The 20,224-nt window shown below is 39.7% G+C and overlaps 5 protein-coding genes across 11 annotated transcripts in view; 3 read left to right on the top strand and 2 right to left on the bottom strand.

The window, feature by feature from the left end:
* Positions 1–5,626: 5,626 nt before the first annotated feature.
* LOC143429096 (uncharacterized) lies at positions 5,627–6,816 on the bottom strand. The gene is made up of 4 exons (XM_076904505.1): positions 6,501–6,816; positions 6,269–6,434; positions 5,991–6,194; positions 5,627–5,926 (listed from the first exon to the last, which is right to left on the bottom strand). Exons 1-4 carry the CDS (start codon positions 6,682–6,684, stop codon positions 5,710–5,712), a joined length of 771 nt encoding a protein of 256 aa, XP_076760620.1. The 5' UTR covers positions 6,685–6,816; the 3' UTR covers positions 5,627–5,709.
* A 731-nt stretch (positions 6,817–7,547) lies between these two features.
* LOC143429317 (uncharacterized) lies at positions 7,548–8,375 on the top strand. The gene has a single exon (XM_076904853.1). It carries the CDS (start codon positions 7,548–7,550, stop codon positions 8,373–8,375), a length of 828 nt encoding a protein of 275 aa, XP_076760968.1.
* A 4,085-nt stretch (positions 8,376–12,460) lies between these two features.
* Positions 12,461–13,483, top strand: LOC143429041 (m-AAA protease-interacting protein 1, mitochondrial). The gene is made up of 3 exons (XM_076904417.1): positions 12,461–12,806; positions 12,995–13,187; positions 13,254–13,483. The coding sequence occupies exons 1-3, from the start codon at positions 12,468–12,470 to the stop codon at positions 13,436–13,438; spliced, it is 717 nt and encodes a 238-aa protein (XP_076760532.1). The 5' UTR covers positions 12,461–12,467; the 3' UTR covers positions 13,439–13,483.
* A 230-nt stretch (positions 13,484–13,713) lies between these two features.
* On the bottom strand, positions 13,714–16,499 carry LOC143429043 (mucosa-associated lymphoid tissue lymphoma translocation protein 1). The gene is made up of 11 exons (XM_076904419.1): positions 16,327–16,499; positions 16,069–16,232; positions 15,815–16,001; positions 15,466–15,730; positions 15,291–15,383; positions 14,989–15,214; positions 14,742–14,925; positions 14,454–14,668; positions 14,267–14,365; positions 13,915–14,180; positions 13,714–13,846 (listed from the first exon to the last, which is right to left on the bottom strand). Exons 1-11 carry the CDS (start codon positions 16,461–16,463, stop codon positions 13,742–13,744), a joined length of 1,941 nt encoding a protein of 646 aa, XP_076760534.1. The 5' UTR covers positions 16,464–16,499; the 3' UTR covers positions 13,714–13,741.
* A 705-nt stretch (positions 16,500–17,204) lies between these two features.
* Crtc (CREB-regulated transcription coactivator) overlaps positions 17,205–20,224 on the top strand; it is a 34,857-nt gene continuing 31,837 nt past the window's right edge. For 2 of the 7 annotated variants that reach the window (XM_076904408.1, XM_076904407.1), the window contains exon 1: positions 17,205–17,528. In XM_076904408.1, the coding sequence (XP_076760523.1) occupies positions 17,415–17,528 (114 nt within the window). In that variant the 5' untranslated portion in view covers positions 17,205–17,414. The remainder of the gene's footprint in view (positions 17,529–20,224) is intronic. The other 5 variants (XM_076904411.1, XM_076904409.1, XM_076904410.1 and 2 more) reach the window with 5 other exon arrangements.

The raw sequence follows: 20,224 nt of genomic DNA, 5'->3' as shown, positions 1-20,224 counted from the left end.
TTATATATGAAATCATCACACTCATTGTACATAAAAAGAATATAGCGAGAACTATTTTGCTACGAAGCTGCACATATTTTGCATCGAGTGTTTCAGTTAATCGTTTCACGGGGCTTCGTAACACCTCGAAGTGATTGTCCGAATCGCAACTCGCGAGTGGTATGACAGCACCTCGGAGAGGAGCTATTAAGAGCGATTGTTCGTTTCGGTTTCATGCCTTCCGTGAAATTGTCATGCGAAAATTATATATGTACGTCACAAAAGAATTACATTTTACATAACATATCGTAACAAGCAAACAAGAAAGATGTAGGTTCTGATATTAACCGTGGAAGATTGAATAGGACGTAGATCAACAGAAATTGTACATGTGTATGCATTCGGTACAGTTGATCCGTGTTCTACCAAAACACGAAGATTCGGGAGACTTTCTTGAATCGTGCTTTACCGACTAAACAAGAGGACCCGTTCATTTCGGAGAAACTTTTTTATTCTTGAAACACGCGTGTTAAACAAAGATAATTATTAGAAATGTATAAAGAAAAGAAAAAACAAAAAAAAATATATATATATATATAACAAGAGAACCAAAGTAAGCTTGTAATTGAATATATATATATACACGTATATATATATCAGTATAGGTTTGATTTTAAAGCAATAAAAAATGCATACTTTTACCGTCTCTCTTTAACGGTACAAAAAACACAATTTCCTTGGAACGAATCGTTGTTTGCTAGATTGACGTGAACGATTTTGGATTTCAGCGGAAAGGGAAACGAATGTTATTGACTGTACGTGACGTAGTTATACAGTACCGTGAATTTACTTTGCGGAGAACTTTGTTGGAGGGCTTATTTAATACGTTTGTCCCGCGAAGTAACGAGAAGAAGAGCTTTACGACGTGATATATTCGAATCCCTGCGGATGTATTCAGAACGCACCTAAGCAGCGAAGAGATACTTAACGCGAGGTTGAAGAAGAATAGGATCTCGTCAGCCGTGCCGATTGAACGAGCAACCACGAATGTTCGATGTGTTTTAACAGTATGAAGTTTTGTTACAAATTTGCAGTTTGTCTTTAAATTTAGTCGCGAATCGAGAAAGCTTGTATCGTTCGTTCTCTTTCTTATTTGCAGACTGATCGATAATAAAGTGTATCGATGTATACCCGAATCGCAACGTCCTTTATGCTTGGAAGTTACACGGAATTTCCTGACGGTTACTTGTCACGACATGCACGATGTAGATATTAAGATAACGACGTCCTTGAGGGGTTCGAAGATCTCAACAAGTACGACAAGTATGATCGCAAAATCTTTTATTTCTCGTTAATCGTTCATATCGAGACCGGAACTGCAGAGAAGCGAACAAAGGTTGATAAATTTTCAAAAGAAATGCTCGTATCTCGACTAATAAAGTTGCACTAAAAAATATACTGATCGGGTGCCCCAAAAATTGTACCATTCAGAGGTAAACACGTGTATCGCCACAAGTATATCAGTAGAGGCAGAGGAGTAAACATACCATTTGCCTGATAAAAATAATAACGATAATGTCAGGGATAAAAAACTGTTACGACACTGTCATTGCATCCCGTTAGATAATCGTTGACTGATAAAGAAAGTAAAGAGAGAACAGATTAGACGTACCGGTTGACGCGTACGATTCTTTCGTTCAAGAGTAAAATTTCATCCGTTTCGCCCATTTTCGAAAGTACATTCGTTGCGACCGCAAGAATTTGTAACAAAACATAATCATAAGAAAGTAGAAACGAGTCTGTTTAATCGGCTAGTCAGCATAGGTGTCTTTCTTCTTGCGGGTGTGATCGAGAGATCGCCACCCGTTTGCGCGTGTGAAGACGGCGAATATTAAATTTGTCTTGTCCGAAGGTCCGAACTTCTACTAGTCTGGCCAACGATTGCGTATCACTGCCGAGCCATACCCGATGTACCGTGTTTAGCGTACCGCGAGTGCCCGTACACGTTGTATCCAATATTTAATGGCCAAGCACATCCGACGACGAAACGTTCGATGTACTTAGAGAGAACGAGCGAGTGAGCGAACGAGAGAGAGAGAGAGAGAGAGCAAGAATGAGAAAACGGAAGCGAATGAGAGAAAGAACGCATCACAATTTATGTAAAAAAAAAAAGAAGAAAGTAAAAAAAACACGAGCAAAGCGTTACGTCGCTAGCTTCTTCACACCTGTATATGTATCGCGCTGTCATTGGCCGTCGGATGTCTTGAAGTAATACGCTTAAAATGGAAATAAGAACTAAACCCATTAATTCTATGGATTTCCCCTCTCGTTATTATCTGTATCTTCCCACTGGATACGGACTGAGAGTATCGTTCCTTTTGTAAACTTGCCAGCGCAAGTAATCGTCGAACAATCAGACGTAACATCTCTGTACAGTGGCAAAAAAAAAAGGGAGAGAATGGCCGCGGGAATGTGCGATCGGAAGAAAGAAGAAAGAGAAACGAATCGAATGGCAGAGCGAAAGAGATGCCAGAGCTGTGGAAGAATAAAAAATAGTAGGGACAGAGAGAACCTCGTTCGTCCTCCAGTGTGTATGCTTTCGCGTGGAAAGAGAACGAATCTTCGTGTTACTCGTCGATGCTTAACAAGCCGATGTCTCTTACGTTTCCTTAATTTTCGCCGACAGCATCGTCTGTAAGCGTGATCTCTTGAGATACAACATACACGTAAACACACATACACACATGCATCTAATTCCGTGATTAGAGTATATATTAGCGATGAATTCCAAATTTAAGGATCAGTATCCTCATGAACGAAAATGATTGTAAGGGAGAGAGAGAGAAAGAGGCGCGCGTACGATCCTTGTGAAGATGAAAGGCTCTGTATTTATATTGCCGCAACTATGTTGCAATTTAGCTTGTAGTTTCTTTTCTTTTTTTTTTTTTTAGTCGATTTCTCGAGCGTCACCAGTTTTTAACTGAAACACGACTGACTGCTGGTTAAGTATGGTTGTGAATGAACAAGAAAATGTGATTTCCTATGCCGTTCAGGATATACGCCTCCCTTTTCTTGATTCTTAAGTTTCTGTTCGTTCTCGTACCTCGTATATAAGAAGGCTGTTACGCTCGTCCCAACGACGAATTCGATCATCCATTACTCATATAATGACAAAGCAATGGTTGAGTTTGAAAGTGTGATCATTTGTATATTTGTGAATTGGTGCGAACAGATCGGACCAAGATCGATGTATGTACGTGTCTTTCATTTCCTCGCCGTAACGAGTTGCGACAATCCGCGACCCGTGTGTTACTTTGTTTTTCGTTCATATTGCGGCGAGGATTCGAACCGATCGCGAAGAGATGCATAAAAAGATCACATACTGTGTTTTGTAACGATTAAAAACCCGGGGATATCGAACGATTTATTTGATCTTTTTCCTCTTTCTCGATTGTCATACTTTTAACGCCGGATTATCGTTTCCGTGCACAGCAATTTTGCTTCGATTGTGAAAGCAAGATAACCGTTGTTAAATCATTGAACGTTGATTTCCCTCCAAATGTCTGCCACGGAATGTTAGCGAGATTTATTAAGAGACACGTATCGATTAATACACGTGTTGACGATTGTTTAGCGATCGCGTCGCGCTTTTATAGTGAATTTCGCGCGGCGACGTACGTTTTACTCTGTCGAACGTGATCTAGATGGTATGCGGTTAACGTGCGTTTTAATTATTACCCATTTCCCTAGCATGTATCCGTTGCGAAAGCATTATGTAGCTTGTGTTCAATATTATTTGTCACTTACTATTTGTATAATGGAATTGGCAGCTCGTGCGCATTATGATAGCGTGCCCCATGTAACGAGTACGATTTAACGACGTTATAGAAATTTCTTTGGAGTTTATCGGGGGTGTATAGCGGGGGAGACGTTATGCTATGCGAAACAGAAATCTATGCGAATCTATGCGAGAGCGGTGATTTAATTTTCTTTTTCTTGTAAATAGAAGCGAATCGGAATGGGTATAGGAAGTACGCACACGGGGATACGAGAAGTTGAAATGAAATGTGAAACGTCGGATGTCGAGGAGATGTATCAGCTTCAAATTATATATACATATACATATATACATAAACTATTATATCAATAATGGCGATTAATAAGCTGTATTATTACTATGGTGATTACCACTGTCACACGACGGCAGCGATCGGCTAATTTTATTACCGCGTGACGATCTTAAACGACGCCAGCGAGAAGTGGATGTGTTCTTTGTGACGAAAACGAACGAGGGAGTCGTGAGGAAAAAAAAGAAAAAACAAAGAATAAGAAGAAAAATGTCGCTAATGAATTATTCCATTATTCGCTGATTTATAGAGACAATTTAAAGATATTGAGAACGCTTCGAAGTATTTTTGTCCATTTCGTACACGTCTGCGAACGCAAAGACGAAAAAGATGCCTGAAGTTCTTTCAGCGAAGTGATTCCCGTATTAAATGGACCGAAATTGTTCACTTTTAAATGTGCTTTTTGTTATTACATTAGTGGATTCGTTTTCTTTCCACTTGTGAAGCTAAATAATCTATTAAAGACAGACGATGATTAATGTAAATAGAAATTAAATTTGTTTGAGTACTATCTCGATGGAATTCTGTGTTTACGCGTACAAAGCGTAATAAAGATACGGAAGGGCGGAGAGCGGTTTGCAACCTTGAACGATTTGGGGGGAAAAAGAAATGAAAGAAACACGAGACTGAAAGATACACCGGACCATAAAAATTTCACGCGTTATATTCACGTAATATAAACGGCTGAATTGTAATCTACGAAACGGAATCATGTTTTCATTAATTTTTATCAAAAAAAAAAGAAAAAAAAAACTGTGCACCTCTCTCCCCTCACATAATACATTTCTATTGTACTTGTAAGCTGTGATTGAAATCCTGTCTTTTAATTTGTAATCACTAGCTTACGAATAGTTATTTATCGATATATAAAACCGTCTGATGAATCGCTTTAATAGAATTCGAAAGGAAGACGTTGGATATGCGCAAAGAAATCTTTTCTGTAAATAAGTGTTGTGCCTGCGCACTTAGACAAGCAAAAAAAAAAAAAGAAAAAAAAGGTTCTTATTGAATTTCCTGTATGTTTTCAATTCGACTTATCAAATTCAACTACTCGACTATACGTTTTCTGTGTGCGAGCTTGTTTTTTTTTCTTCTTTTTATCTTCCATTTCTACTTCCTATATTGTAGAAAGAACATTGTTTCCAAAGCTTCGAGTTATATTAACATGCATCGAGCAGAGGGAATACAAATTATCTAATTTTTTAAACTTTTTACTCTGTTTTATTGAACTCTTTCTTCGTACAATTTTTTTCATAGAGAAAATCCATGCAATGTGCTGTAAAGTCTCTACTTTTTTTTATCCTATAACAATGATCTCAATCTTTACAGGTAAAAAAAAGTTCTTACGATTTTCACTATGAAGCGGTAAAACGCCGAAATCAAAGGTTCCGTATTGTTGCTATATCTAAATTACCAATTGGGTAAAAAGTTGTTTTAAAACATTTGCGATAAGATACGATACAAGTTGTTGATTACCGAAAGGTTTTCCCCATAAAAAGAAGTTTGTATTGTTTTATTTTAAATCTAGATAAAAATCGATATATTAAAAAAAGTAGATATTAAAATACAATCGTAATAAATAACGTGGAATGTTATTTAAACTTTATTGATCTGCCAGCGTTGATACGTCTGTGTTTTCTGCCTCGTCTTGACATATACTTAAAATTGTATCGATAGTAAGTAATTCTCTGTGATCATCTAGCATATTAATTAGGAAAGGATTTTCCGACAACATATTACTAGAGGCAGCAATAAAATTTACAATTAGTTTTTTCATCAAATTAATTCTTCTCAAAGTATTATTTGTTTTTTCTTTGTTTCTAAAAGGAAATAAAATGTGAATTAAAAATCTGATTCGTGTATACAGATAGAAGATATGCTTACCTCGCTACCTCGGGATTGGTTTTTTGTAATTCTTTATTGCGTATAATTTCCTGCTCCTTTAAAAACTTGCTGTAATCAAGTAAACCGTGTTGAGCTTTAATTTTCAATTCCAACTCTTCTTTCAACGCGCTTTCTAATTCCTCTTGTACCGACAAAATGCTGTCGTTCAGGCTAAACAATTTCTTCATGCATACATAGATTTTCCTGGGGAGAAAGATAATGAAATGTTTTCTTGTACGTGAAGTTTTCAAGCTGAAAATGTGCTTCGTTTGTCATACTTTTGCATATCTTGATCACCTTCTCTGCCCGTTAGAATAGCTTGTATAGTATACGAATGAACGCACAGTTTGACTGCTGCGTTAGTTATAAGAGTTTTTGCTGTCTCGTCGTACAACTTTGTCACCGTGTCTTCCGCATCTTCCTCCGGTTCTTCGGTAGTTGTTTCTGAAATCGTGTAATTAGATAATTCCAGTACGTTGCAGCATTCGGTACGATAGTATTACAACATACGGTATTCGTATTGCGCTTTAAGTATTAATAATTTAGCATTTAAAACTTTTAACGATTCACGCATATTTCTGATTCTATCTTCAATCGGTTTGAGATCGTCTAGCGAAACCGCACCAACTGGAAAATTGGAAATGCTTTTACTCAAGCATATGATAGAGTCCGTAAGACTTTTAAACGCAGACATTCTTTAAACGTCTTTATATTACATCGTCAAAAAATATTTGAGTCAACTGTAATCCGCTAACTCAGTGATTTTGACAGTATTTTGAAATCGCTCTTTATTCACGGGTATATCCATTTTAAACGTGGCACTTTCATTAATTTCACATGTGGTAGCCGCAATATCGTTCGAAACAGTATTGAACGGTATAGAATAAAATAACATTATAATCTGCGAGAGAGTGTAATTGTGTTCCATAAAAAATTAATGCACATAATTGAATCTAGTTAATTCAGTGTAATCAAAATTTTGAAACGTTATTAGATTGTATCTTTAAAGGTAGGTTATAAACATCAGTGAGGCGACCTGTAGCGCCATCTCTGTGAAAAGTGCTCAAACTGTTCGCACACCGATACCGACGCAACAGTGAACTACCGAAGGACTGGTGGCGCCATCTCTGCGGAAAGCGCTCAAACTGCTCGCACAGCGTTATCGACAGCGAAGTGAACTACTCTGTGGCAACCAGCAAACGGAAGTCACATAGGGTGACATCTAGACTAAGTTAGAATAAGTAAACTAGAGTAAGATAACTTAAGGATAGTTTTTAAGATAGCATAGTATTAGAATAAGAAAAATCTAGTCCTTAGCTAGTAACTCTAGAATAAGATAGTTGGTAGAACTTAGTCTAAGTACGATGTAAGAAAAAATATAAAAAGCAGCGGCCTATTCCGTTTGGAGCCTTAGGGGTGTGTAGACGTAACGTAAAAAACGAATAAAAGTTGTTCTCGCGAAATACACGTGGTTTCCTTGTTATACAAGCTCTCCCACACTTGACGAACCGCCACATTTTGGTGCCGAAACCCGTGTTATAAAGAAAAAGAAGAAATATGGCTAAGAAAGTAGCAGAAGCAACGCAAGAGATTCAGGCAAGTGAATTTAGGAACGTAAAACTACCCACATTTTGGAAGGAAGAACCGCGACTATGGTTTACCATGCTAGAGCGGGAATTTGCCGCATACAATATAAAAGCGGACGCGGTAAAGAGTTCAGCGGTAGTGAGGAACCTGGATCAGGCCACAATGAAAATTATATTAGACGTGATAGAAGCACCCCCGGAACAATCAACGTACGAGGACATCAAGCAGGCTCTGATAGAGCGGATGGCCAGGTCGGAAGAAGCCAATCTACGGAAACTCCTCTCTGGCATAGAGCTAGGAAATAGGAAGCCATCGGAGCTGTTAAGGGAAATGAAACAGCTAGCCGGGAAAAGCGTAACAGAGAGCGCAATGCGGACCATGTGGATACAACGATTACCCACAAGGACACAAGAAATTCTAGCTTTGTTAGAAGAGACTCCGCTGGAAAAGATGGCGAAAATCGCTGACAAATCAAGAGAATGGTCGGAGCCACCACAAGTGGCCGCCATTTCCGACGCCACGCAACCCCGGAAGGAAGCTACCCCCAGCGCGCAAGATGGCGACCTCGCCGCCATTACAAAACGTTTGGCGCGGATCGAGACTCAATTAGCGAGACGACACCGCAGCCCACAGCGATACGAGCATGCACGGCGATGGTACAGGCAGAGAAGCAACTCCAGGTCACAGGAGAGGAAAAATGGTTTTTGTTATTACCATAATAGATTCAAAGGAAATAGCAATAGATGCCGACCGCCCTGCACATGGACCGCGCCGGACAAAAGGACTCCGGAAAACTAAGAGCCGCGTCACGAGCAGAGGCAATCGAGGACGCGCCCCGGAAGCATCGCCTCAATATCAGGGACATGCGAACAGGCATAGAATATTTAATAGATACGGGCGCAGATGTTTCCGTGGTGCCACGGTCTCTGGAAGGTAAGAACCTGGAGGTAGGCGCACCGAAATTATATACCGCGAACGGGCAACAAATTAATACATACGGTACAAAATTAATCGGGCTCAATCTAGGCTTACGTCGCGAATTCTCCTGGCGGTTTATCATAGCGGACGTATCTAGACCGATAATAGGCGCAGATTTCCTCCACTTTTTCAATTTAATCGTAGATTTAAGACATAAAAGACTATTGGACGGAAATACGTTAATATATAAAAGCACGACAGTAAGTAAAGACATAGACATGCCGACAGTCACGACAATAGACATAAACAGCGAATTCAAGGACTTACTAACAGAGTTCAAAGACGTGACAAATCCAACCGCCAGGAAGAACATTCAATACTCAATCGAACATCAAATCCAGACCACAGGCCCTCCAATAGCAGAGAGGGCACGCCGCCTACCTCCAGAAAAGCTAAAGCTGGCCCGGGCAGAATTTGAACAGATGATAAGGGAAAACATTTGTCGCCCATCAAAGAGCCAATGGGCCAGTCCTCTCCACATGGTACCCAAGAAAACGGGTGGTTGGAGACCATGTGGAGATTATCGCAGGCTAAATGGTATCACCAAACCAGATAAGTACCCAGTGCCACACATCCATGATGTGGCACATCAATTTGATGGATGTCGGGTATTCTCAGTCTTAGATCTGCACAGAGCATATCACCAAATCCCCATGGCGGAGCCCGACATCCCTAAAACTGCTGTAATAACACCATTTGGGTTATTCGAGTTTCTGGTTATGCCATTCGGTCTGTGTAACGCAGCCCAAACATTCCAGAGGCTCATGGACTCCATATTGAGGGGATTAGACTTTTGTTACTGCTACGTAGATGACATCATTGTAGCATCCCCCGATATGGAGTCACACCAGAAGCACCTGCGCACCGTCCTACAGAAACTAGCAGAAAACGGAATAAAAATAAATACAGAAAAATGCGTTTTTGCGAAACAGAAAGTGCAATATTTAGGTTATCTGGTTACAGAGACAGGTATTTCACCAATCAAGGAGAGGATAACCGCCTTACAGGAATATCCAAAACCCAAAACAATAAGCGAACTTCGGCGTTTCTTGGGAATTTTAGGTTTTTATAGAAGATTCCTCCCAAGGGCAGCGCATTGGCTTGCCCCATTGAACAACCTCACAAAAGGGGCTAGGAAAAAAGACAAGAGGCTGGTAAGTTGGGACGAGGAGTCAAACCACGCTTTTGACGAAGCGAAGAAGCAAATAGCAGCAGCTGCGCTCCTCTGTCATCCAAGAGAGAATGCGCCACTAGCTCTTCGTACAGACGCCTCTGATGTAGCAATCGGAGCCGTTTTGGAACAACTGCACCAAGGTAAGTGGGAACCACTCGGTTTCTTCTCTAGGAAATTAGAAAAGGCCCAGACAAGGTACAGTGTGTACGATAGAGAGCTTTTGGCCATCTACAAAAGTCTCAAATTCTTTAGACATTTTGTAGAAGGCAGGGAATTGCTTATCCAAACGGATCACAAGCCTTTGGTATATGCATTCCTGCAAAAAGCTGACAAAGCCAGCCCGCGACAGTTGAGACAATTAGATTATATCAGCCAATTTTCTACAAAAATTAGATACATAGAAGGAAAAGATAATACTATAGCAGACGCATTTTCGAGAATAGAGCCCATCGAAATGCCTGTCATTATCTCGACAGACGAGTTAGTGACAGCGCAGAAAAACGATGAAGAGCTGGAGAAAATATTAACAGAAAACTCCAACAGGTGGAACTTTCAAAAGAAATTTTTGGACAGTTCAGATAAATACCTATTTGGAGACATGTTAAAAGGTAGATTCAGGCCATACGTGCCACAAATCATAAGAAGACAGATCTTCAATAAAGTACACGGCCTATCACATCCTAGTGGAAGAGTAACTAGGAAGTTGATAAGCAAAAGCTTTGTCTGGCCGTTTATGAATAGAGATGTCACCGAGTGGGCTCGCACTTGCCTTGCTTGTCAGCGTGGCAAGATAAATCGTCACAACAAGCCAGCCCCGGAGAAAATAGTAGTACCACAGGGTCGGTTCGAACACATACATGTAGACATCATCGGACCACTACCAACAGTAAATAATTACAGGTACTGCCTAACAATAATAGATAGGTTCTCCAGGTGGCCAGAAGCAGTGCCGCTCACAGACATCTCTGCAGAAAAAGTCGCAAACGCGTTATATTCAGGGTGGATAGCTAGGTTCGGAGCTCCAGCAACTGTGACCACAGATCAAGGACCACAGTTTGAGTCACAACTATTTAAGACGTTGACCACAATAGTAGGAGCAGAAAAAACCCGAACCACTGGTTATCACCCGCAGTCAAATGGTATCATTGAGAGATGGCATCGCACACTTAAAACTTCAATAATGTGTCATCAGAACAAAAACTGGGTTGAGATTCTACCCACAGTATTGCTGGGACTCCGAACCAGTTACAAAGAAGACATCAAGGCCTCAGCTGCAGAGATGGTGTACGGTACAGCCTTACGGTTACCTGGAGAATTCTTCACAAACACCGAAGACTCCACAGATACACACCATTTCCTAAATAAATTTCGAGAACACATTAGACATATTAAGCCACAACCAATAGCACACCACAGTAAACACAGAACATTCGTACACAAGACATTACACACATGTACACATGTATTTGTCCGGATCGACTCCACCAAGAAGCCATTGGAGCCGCCGTATGAAGGACCCTTCGAGATAATAGAACGAACATCAGACAAAGTCTACAAAATTAACCACAATGGAAGATTAGTAAATATTTCTACAGAACGGTTAAAACCAGCGTTCCAGGAGCACGAACAAAGCCAAGAAACCCAAGGAACGCCGAAAACATATATTAATAAAAAGACAGTCAGATTCGCGAGCTTGTAAACAAGCTCACTCGGAGGGGAGTGATGTGGCAACCAGCAAACGGAAGTCACATAGGGTGACATCTAGACTAAGTTAGAATAAGTAAACTAGAGTAAGATAACTTAAGGATAGTTTTTAAGATAGCATAGTATTAGAATAAGAAAAATCTAGTCCTTAGCTAGTAACTCTAGAATAAGATAGTTGGTAGAACTTAGTCTAAGTACGATGTAAGAAAAAATATAAAAAGCAGCGGCCTATTCCGTTTGGAGCCTTAGGGGTGTGTAGACGTAACGTAAAAAACGAATAAAAGTTGTTCTCGCGAAATACACGTGATTTCCTTGTTATACAAGCTCTCCCACACTTGACGAACCGCCACAACTCAAGTACCACTAGCGCCATCTCTCGGCGAAACGCTGAAACTAGTCGAGCATTAGTTTCACTACTCTTCACAGAGATGGCGCCACTGATGTGAAATAAAAATTTTAGAGAATTAATATAGTTTTTCTCGTTAAGAGATTGGAATTGGTTTTCGAATAATTAAACGATTAATTAATGATTGTTCCATCATTTATTCTAATTTAAATATCTAATTTAAAACAAAGCTGTATTTGTTCGTATCGTCGAGAGTTCAATGGCGACCAGCGTTGTCTGCATTCTTCGGCAAACGATCCCAAGTCGATTTATAAGTTTATTAAATGACTGATTTGTTCGAGAAACAATTAAACAAAATTGATTTTTGACATATAAAACTTTAGTCTGCAGACTTTTAAACAAATACAATTACGAACACAATTCTTCTCTGTTAATATCTGTTACGTATAGCTTTGCGAACCGTACCATATATTCTTGACAGAGAACGTAGAACTATATACATATGGATGCGAGAATATAAAAGATCGATCGTATAAAAGCGACAACGTATTATTGTGCGAATATTTCTATAAAACCCGTCACATTTCTGTTACATAAACAAGAAAGGTTGTTGGGCTTCGTATAGGTTAGGATAACATCTCGCACGGTTCGTTGTCGGTATCTACGTGAGAATTTGTAGAGTAGAAAAATGTTATTAGTCGGTTTAAAACGATGTGCGTTACACACGCAAATACGACAGCTCGCTACTCTTTATACACACGGTAGAATTGAAATGTACGAGAGATCGATGTGCCATTTGACCAGGTTCAAGTACGCTAAGTTATCGAATCCGACTCTGAGCGTGCAAAGGTTGTATAGCACCAACCCTGAGATGGAACGGAAGGGTACTACTTTGCCGCGTTTAATGTGGCAACCTCGTAATTTAGATATTCTGCCCATTGTTAATTTCTGCATTTCATACTGTATCATACGTGCAACTATCGACAGAAGCTTCAGACTATTGGAGTTCTTCAAGGGAGTTAAGCAGGTGAATGTTCATTGGTATGCAATGTGTGTTACGAGCGTGGTATAATAATTGTTTCATAGTCAATCGGAGTGTTATACGTTTAGTTTCAACCGATCGATTCTATAAAAGTAATCGTATGATCGTGTCTTCGATAATACTCGTACTCGTTGTGTGCAACTGGTATCGAGAAATATAAGTAATCTTTTCAGGCACTGATAGTAATAAGTCATGCTTTAGCTTCTCAAAATTACGATGCACTGGATGGTATGGTGAAAGAGAGAACTCTGAAAATATTAAAGCACAGAGTTGACCATCTGACACCGAATCAGCGGAGAATGATTGCTATAGAGCCAGAACTAATGTTTGTTCTGCCAAAGTTTATGACGATAAAAAGACGGAAAGGTAATACAATATTAATGGAATTCGATCTTTTATTATTGCTGTTTTGATAATACGATTTTATTATAGACCTAAATGAAACGATTGTTGAGATAGAAGTGAATGGAATTTATCTAACAAAACTTGATGACTCTATGAGTATAGTTAAGCATGTGGAAAAGCATTCAGTATACGTTTCGTATAAGTTTGAACGAAAGTACAAGGATGGTACAGGAGGATTGTGGGTAGCGAGAATAGTAAATCATTTAAAATAATCCTGATTTCTATGTATCATAGGTTTTCGTTGCTATAAGTGACAAATAAAATTTTTATTTAGTAGCAGATGATCGTTTTCGAGTACTTTAAAGCGCACATTTTTTTTTTACATTGTTGTTCTGAAAAAAATTTAAGAAGAATTTTATTTAATCTATTTTTCTGGAAGCATAGATTGTACTAAGTGAAACACATGTGTATTTAAAAAAATATAAACTTTTTGTAAATGTATTTTCTCTATCATAGTTAGTTATGTACATTGTATTTCTGAACTATGTAAGAAAAATTTAGGTAAACATATCTTTTCAGTCGTGTATATGTTTTAGTAAAGGAGGCATATAATTTTCTATATGCAATACTGTTGCAGCAACAAAGGCACCATCTTTTGACATGGAAATAACTAGTGGTCCCTACAATATATATATATCATTATAATCATTATCATAATTGAAATATAATAATAGTGAAAAGTACATACTTTGTTCATTTGAGGATTATGAATCAAACATTCTTTATTATTTTGATTTCCATATAAATTGTTCCGCTTCAAGCGAACAGAATTAAAGAAATGTATGTCATTTTGCAAATCGAGTACTTTGACTTCTAGAAGATTTAAATATGGTTCCCTGAACAGTGATACAGTAACTCTACTACGTACGTTTATTTGACTAAATAGTATGTTCACTGTTTGCGTTGAAAAGGATGTAAGTCTACTGAAGTGGTTAATGGAGTCTGGACGATTTTCTGTAACATTCCGATAATAATGTTAAAATATTAATTAGAGCATTAATAACAACATATGTACAATGTATAATTAAATATGGGTTTACCTGTATAAATAGCATCGGTAAGACGAAATGGTTTTGTGACAGACGAAGCAAACATTGGAATCTGATTCCTTTCTTTGCCCTTGAAAGAGTCATCAATGGCTGTAAAAAGTGATCACCGAAAGTTGATTTTGTAAAAATTAAATATAACGTAGATATATGTGGAATGTATATTGAATTAGTAACATACACTTTCCTACTGTTTCAAATAATTTTATGACTGTCGTGTCTTCAGTTATATATTTGCTAAGATGTGTCACATATAAACCATATTTACTATGCATTTTCTCATAGCTTGGTCGATGACTAGACGTAGAATATGCTTGTATTAAATTTCGGAGATTCTTCTTGCTTTTATACTCCTTCACTGTTGGTACTTCGTGATAAATTTCAGGATTAAATTGCCTAAAAATAAACATCTTAATTATATATGTAAACGATGAAAGAAAACGAAGAGAAAAAATAATCTATGACTTGCTTCTCGGGTAAAGTTTGACATATATCCAAGATAACAATTAATAGTTCAGGGTCATTCTTAAGGAATGCAGATAATAATTCACTTTCGCATAATGCATCTTTTCTCAAATAAGTTTCTGGTGCATCTGTTGCAAGCATGTAACTTTCTTGCATTTTAAAACCATGCCCAGCAAAATAAAACAAACCTGTGTACAGAAAAGAATTGTTTAAATGGTCCAATTTTAATTTCAGATCTTTTTATATCTTACCATATACACCATCTGTCAGGAATTTACTAAATAATTCGATCGCATTTTTCATTTGATTAATTGTCAAATTGATAAGACAAATTACGTCGAATCCTATTTCCTTAAGAAGATTACCAATGTGAGCAGCATCATTCTTAGGTGTCAAAAGACATTCGTGATGTTCATAATCTTCATTTGCAATAATTAAAGCTATTTTTGCAACAGCTTTCAGCCTCGGCAGATCCAGCTATAAAATAATGTAATCGATAAGCAAAGTATGATATAATGGTAAAGTATAATGAGAAGAAATCATTTATATTTACCAATACGTGAACTCTTTGCGTATATGCTTCGCTAACAATGTTATAAACATAACAATAATACTTTCCTTCGTCCTTCGAACTGAATTGTTTCACCTATAATTATATGCACTTTAATGAAAGCGCTGTTATTATGCAATGCGATAAAAATGAATAATAAGTTAACCGTATCACGTACGCGCAAAATATTAGATGTTTCCCCTTCTAGTTTAGTGTTGTTATGAAACCATTGGTAATGAGGTTCAGGATAGCCGCTAGCTTTACAACAGAGCGTGAAATGTTCTCCATCTTTTACTTCCAAAAATGGTTGTGGCTGCTCCTCGATTGTAACAGGTACAGGAAAAATTTGTACAGTCACAGATTTTGAAATCAATGTCGATATAAGAGTTCCATCATTTTTAATTTGGTACACTTTACATTTATATTCACCTGCTTGAGAAACACTTTAAAATAAACGAAATAAGTTTCACGACATAACTAACTGGCAGTTGTTAAAAAAGAAATGCATAAACTGGTTAAAATAATACCTTGTTATAACGATATCAAGTTCACTAGAAGTAAAACCTTGTAGTTGTTCACTTCCATGATACCATGCATAATTTGGTGGTGGCATTCCAACTGCTTTGCAGCATAACCGAAGGTGACGTCCGAATGAAACCTGTAAAATATCATTCGGAAATTCTTCCGTTGGATGCATAACAATGTCCAAAGGTTCTAAAACCAAGTGCTTCGTTAATATTAACTCTACGAGTTATTAAACAGCAAATTACAACAAATATACCTGGGTCTGATATAACAGAAAGAACATTATAAAGTTTACTATCGCTTAAAAGTACACGTAAAATTTCTACATTACACATTCTAATGTTTAATTCGTGGAGTAGCTTTTGCCCCGGAGAATTATTTGGATGTTTGTTCTCTCTTAAAAACTGGATCCATGCTTCGCTGTAGTTAAAATTATATAATTGAGCACAAAATCGATATGATAGTATTTAAAAAGCAAACTATATTCTATCCCAAGTATTCTTTCTTTCCTTACCGTGAATATTCAAGCTCTTCGGCTATTTGATTCGCTAATATTACCCAAGCTGCATCTTTATTCAACGCGTTAACTAATTCGGTGTATATAGTTGTTGGTAAATTTTCAATGTACGTATCTTTATCTAAGTCAATCATTTTTTTTTTATTCCTTTTTAAATTTCTCACTATGTATTACATTAAAAACGTTATACACAAAGTATTTAATTGTCAAAACAACATTTTCCTTTTCTAAAGTGTAAAACACAACAACGATATTAGAATAATGTCCACGTTAACATCTTAATAACTTTGTAAAAAATTTCCTCTTCATTCTGGCACAATGTTATCGAGGAAAATTCTGTGCATAAGGAAAATGCGAAATAAATATACGTATACAATTCATAGTGGCGCTATCGTGTCACTATTTATCGATGATATATCCGCTTTATTCTCGATCGATATAACAGAGAATTTTTCATTTCCCGCAAAGTTTCTTCGTTAATATTTTTGCATCGACATATTGCAAAAGATTGCATTGGCGATTATTTGAAATATCTAGAAAGAGCGATAGCAAGTAACAAACACGGGAGTAATTGGTGCATTTATTAAACAGAAGTGCCTAGAGAAACGATACGAGAGTTAAGATAATAAGTGATATCGTTTGCAAATGAAGTGAAAGCGTGAAAATGATCGGCGTAGAATATAAAGGGACAATGTAAAAGGTGCAGGTTGATCTGTTTTATCCGCGATGTAACGGATCGTAGAAAGAGCGAGGTTTTCGGAACACCCCGGCTAAGTGTCGTCGTCGTAAGTTTTTTATTGCGGGTGAGACGAAGTGGTGGGGGATCGGTGTGACCAATGAGCCCGCGATGCGCGGCTCCTGCGCGATGCGCGTGGCGCGCTGCGCCGCATAATCTTGCGTATCAGTGGATCGGCAGTGCCATCCAGAAGGCAGTAGGTTACGGGTTCTAACGTGGTCAAATTTAGGGGAGTCTTTTATTGGTGCGATCGGTGAAAAAAGAAAAGGTAACGCGCGAGGGGGTAGAGGGCAGAAGATAGCAGGTGCACGATACTCGCGAGTGTCGGGAGATCTGGTGCCGAGCCATCATGGCGAATCCACGGAAATTCAGTGACAAGATCGCGCTACACAAACAGAAGGAAGCGCAGGAAAGAGCAGCGTTCGAGGCGATCATGCGAGAGGTTTCGGATGTCACAAGCAGAGTAAGGAAATCCCAGTAGGTCCTTGCCATTCAGGGATACGTCTTGATATATTCCCCCGTGTACCTTCTTCGGCTCAGATGTTAGAACGTAAACAACGAGTGTTCTCTCTCCTCGTTGCGCCGTGTGTCCGTCTGTGTGTACGTTTCTATGTAATGTGCCCGCCTCGATACACGGTCGTGCGCGTGTATGAGTCTGTGACTAGCTTACTATCGGTATTTGTGTGTGTGTGTGTGTGTGTATGTGTTAACGTGCACGACTACACGCATACTCGTGCGCTGGTCCTCTGTTTCTCTTTTCTATCCGTCGTTCCTGGTGTACGAACGGGAATACGTGTGTGCGTGTGTGTGTGTGTGTATGTGTGTGCGTATGTTCGTAGTCGCGTGCGAGAGAGTGTACGAATACGCGTATGTGTGGAACGGGTATATGCTCCGGTATACTATGCGGAACGTACTGTACGCTTGTTCGCCACCATCCGTCCTGTAAGTTCTTAATAAATGCATACGTATGCGATCGACGATCGTATCCATCCTGCTGACTCGTTCGAATCGACCGTGCTACTATTATTTTCAACAGAATCTCAACAGTTTCTCCCTCGAATTATTCGTAACGATTACTCGTACGTAATGCATTCGAGTAGAATAGGTCCGCGCGATTTACTCGTTTCGAAACGCGAGTCGCAGCCCTCCGCAATAACCTCACGGTGATCCGTGTTTCTCTTGTTTCTATTTACGCGACACACTTTTATCCACGATCGATTCTGCCTGAACAAACTGTTATTCATCTCTCCGTTTCTTTTCGTACTTTTCATCGGTTTTTCCTCCAACCGCGTTCTCTTCCGCTCTTCTTCTTTCCATTCGGCTGTCCGATCGTTCTCGCGACACACGAATGTGCGCCTCGATCGAATTCAACGACATCGTCTCTGCGTGGTCACGAGCGCTTTTTAAAAACTCCACCTCTTACAACCGGCACATGTCGTTCCGAGTTCGATTCAGGATGGAGTTCATTCAAAGTGCGTTTCGCCCTCTCGCAAGAGGCGGATACGGGTCATCGTGTTTTGCTTTAATCGACGGTATCGCCGAACGATGTATCGTACCGTGCGCATGCAAGCCGCGAAGGTGAGATTTAGTCAACGACCTAATTTGCTTTTTTACCTACTCCAAAACGCCAATGACAAATCTTCTCCGTTAAGTATCGCGCTTCCGGTTCCGGGCTTCGAAACGACCTATCGTTTCGCTTCTGCGCGAAATTGCCTCCCTTAAAACATTCGCGATTGTCCACGATCGAACGACCAACGATATCGTTCCGATCGACTGTATTGTCTTCGAGCTGTTTTGTCATCGGCCGCCATGTTGACAAAATAATTAAGCAGATAACATTAGAACATTCCGTTATGGTGGCTCTTTTGCGCAAGTCGTTCGCACGACTCTGTTTACTTTAAACATTTCGTTCCCCGTCAGAGTTGATCGTTTAAACGATAAGTCGCTGATCAACACGAGCTCGAAGGCGAGACGATGTCCACATAGATGTATAAAAATGTACAGAATATATTCGTTTGTTTCGGAAAACAGATTTTAGAAAGGTGTAGGCTGTAATTCGCGGCGGATATACCGATCGCGTTCTTTCCGCGGACGAGCGTGGCGCCCTCCTCCGTTGTTTTCAACGGGAAACACGAACGGCTCGCGGGAATCGCGCGAAATTGGCGCGTTTTTCAGGAGAGACGGGACGCGCGATAACCGTAACTGCGATTACATAACCGTCGACATTGTACTAAATGCGGAAGCTGCGTTGTACGCTAAAGTTCACCCATTCGATCAGTCGATATCGCGGCGTTATTTACGGTACGCTGACTTAATCTACCGGCGGACTCGTCCGAGCGCACGCGCTCGCGCACGTTTTTCAGGTGTCCGTCGAATGCTTCGCGCGCCGCGCATTTCTTTTTATTTTCCTCTCGCGTCCCGCATCTTCCCCGTCGGATTATCTGAACGATTGGAACGCCAGGAGGATAACGCTCGCCCGCGACGAACGTTTTACAGCCCGCGAGATGGAAAGTCACGGACTCGTTCGTGGCTTTTTACGGATACGCGACGATAATTCGGTGGCCCGCGTACAGAAATCGGGACGAGCGGATCGTGTGTTGGACGCGCGTACGCGCACGCGATCGTTCTCCTCCGGTCGTTCGCGATTCTGCCTCGTGCGCGATTATTCGACGCACGATTTTTGCGTCTCGCGCGCATGATCTTTGATCCGGAGCGGTGATTTTTGATCGAACCGTGGCAGCGAGCTGAACAGCTCTGAATCACTGTACCGTTAACGGCCTCGATAACGATTACAAACTACGCGGCGGTTAATCGCTCGAATCGTTCGAACCGACGCGCGTAGCTTAATCTCGCGTCGAATGAGAAAAACAATGATCGTTGTTAACGATTCGAACCCTACTTCGACTCTTTTCAAATTTTATTACCGCACACGTGCAGCGGCTCGCGGAATTAATCGAACGCGCTTGCATTCGCTACTTTCGATACGCACGGACGATCTGTCGTAGCGAGTACGTGTAAAATAGAACAATGACCGGTGAAAGGAGCGGAAGAGAAAGGGTGGAAAGGAACGGCTCGTATGCGCGCGAAACGAACCCCTGTTTTTAAAGAATCCATATAGCCGATAACATTTCGTGTTTTCGAATTAGTTCCTGATCCATT

The sequence above is a fragment of the Xylocopa sonorina genome, chromosome 11 (assembly GCF_050948175.1).
Source record: "Xylocopa sonorina isolate GNS202 chromosome 11, iyXylSono1_principal, whole genome shotgun sequence".
Taxonomy (NCBI): Eukaryota; Metazoa; Arthropoda; class Insecta; order Hymenoptera; family Apidae; genus Xylocopa; species Xylocopa sonorina.
The sequence above is the reverse complement of the archived record's forward strand: the minus strand, read 5'-3'. Positions and strand labels throughout refer to the sequence as shown.

Excerpts from the sequence above, each read along its gene's own strand:
- LOC143429043 (XM_076904419.1), bottom strand. The coding sequence starts at position 16,463 with ATGATTGACTTAGATAAAGATACGTACATTGAAAATTTACCAACAACT. Across the intron at positions 15,215-15,290 it reads CGCAAAGAGTTCACGTATTG|CTGGATCTGCCGAGGCTGAA; the intron begins GTAAATATAAAT and ends ATTATTTTATAG. Across the intron at positions 14,926-14,988 it reads CCTGACAGATGGTGTATATG|GTTTGTTTTATTTTGCTGGG; the intron begins GTAAGATATAAA and ends TTCTGTACACAG.
- LOC143429096 (XM_076904505.1), bottom strand. The coding sequence starts at position 6,684 with ATGTCTGCGTTTAAAAGTCTTACGGACTCTATCATATGCTTGAGTAAA. Across the intron at positions 6,435-6,500 it reads TAAAGCGCAATACGAATACC|AAACAACTACCGAAGAACCG; the intron begins GTATGTTGTAAT and ends ACACGATTTCAG. Across the intron at positions 5,927-5,990 it reads ACCAATCCCGAGGTAGCGAG|AAACAAAGAAAAAACAAATA; the intron begins GTAAGCATATCT and ends ATTTCCTTTTAG.
- LOC143429317 (XM_076904853.1), top strand. The coding sequence starts at position 7,548 with ATGGCTAAGAAAGTAGCAGAAGCAACGCAAGAGATTCAGGCAAGTGAA.
- LOC143429041 (XM_076904417.1), top strand. The coding sequence starts at position 12,468 with ATGTTATTAGTCGGTTTAAAACGATGTGCGTTACACACGCAAATACGA. Across the intron at positions 12,807-12,994 it reads TCTTCAAGGGAGTTAAGCAG|GCACTGATAGTAATAAGTCA; the intron begins GTGAATGTTCAT and ends TAATCTTTTCAG. Across the intron at positions 13,188-13,253 it reads GACGATAAAAAGACGGAAAG|ACCTAAATGAAACGATTGTT; the intron begins GTAATACAATAT and ends ATTTTATTATAG.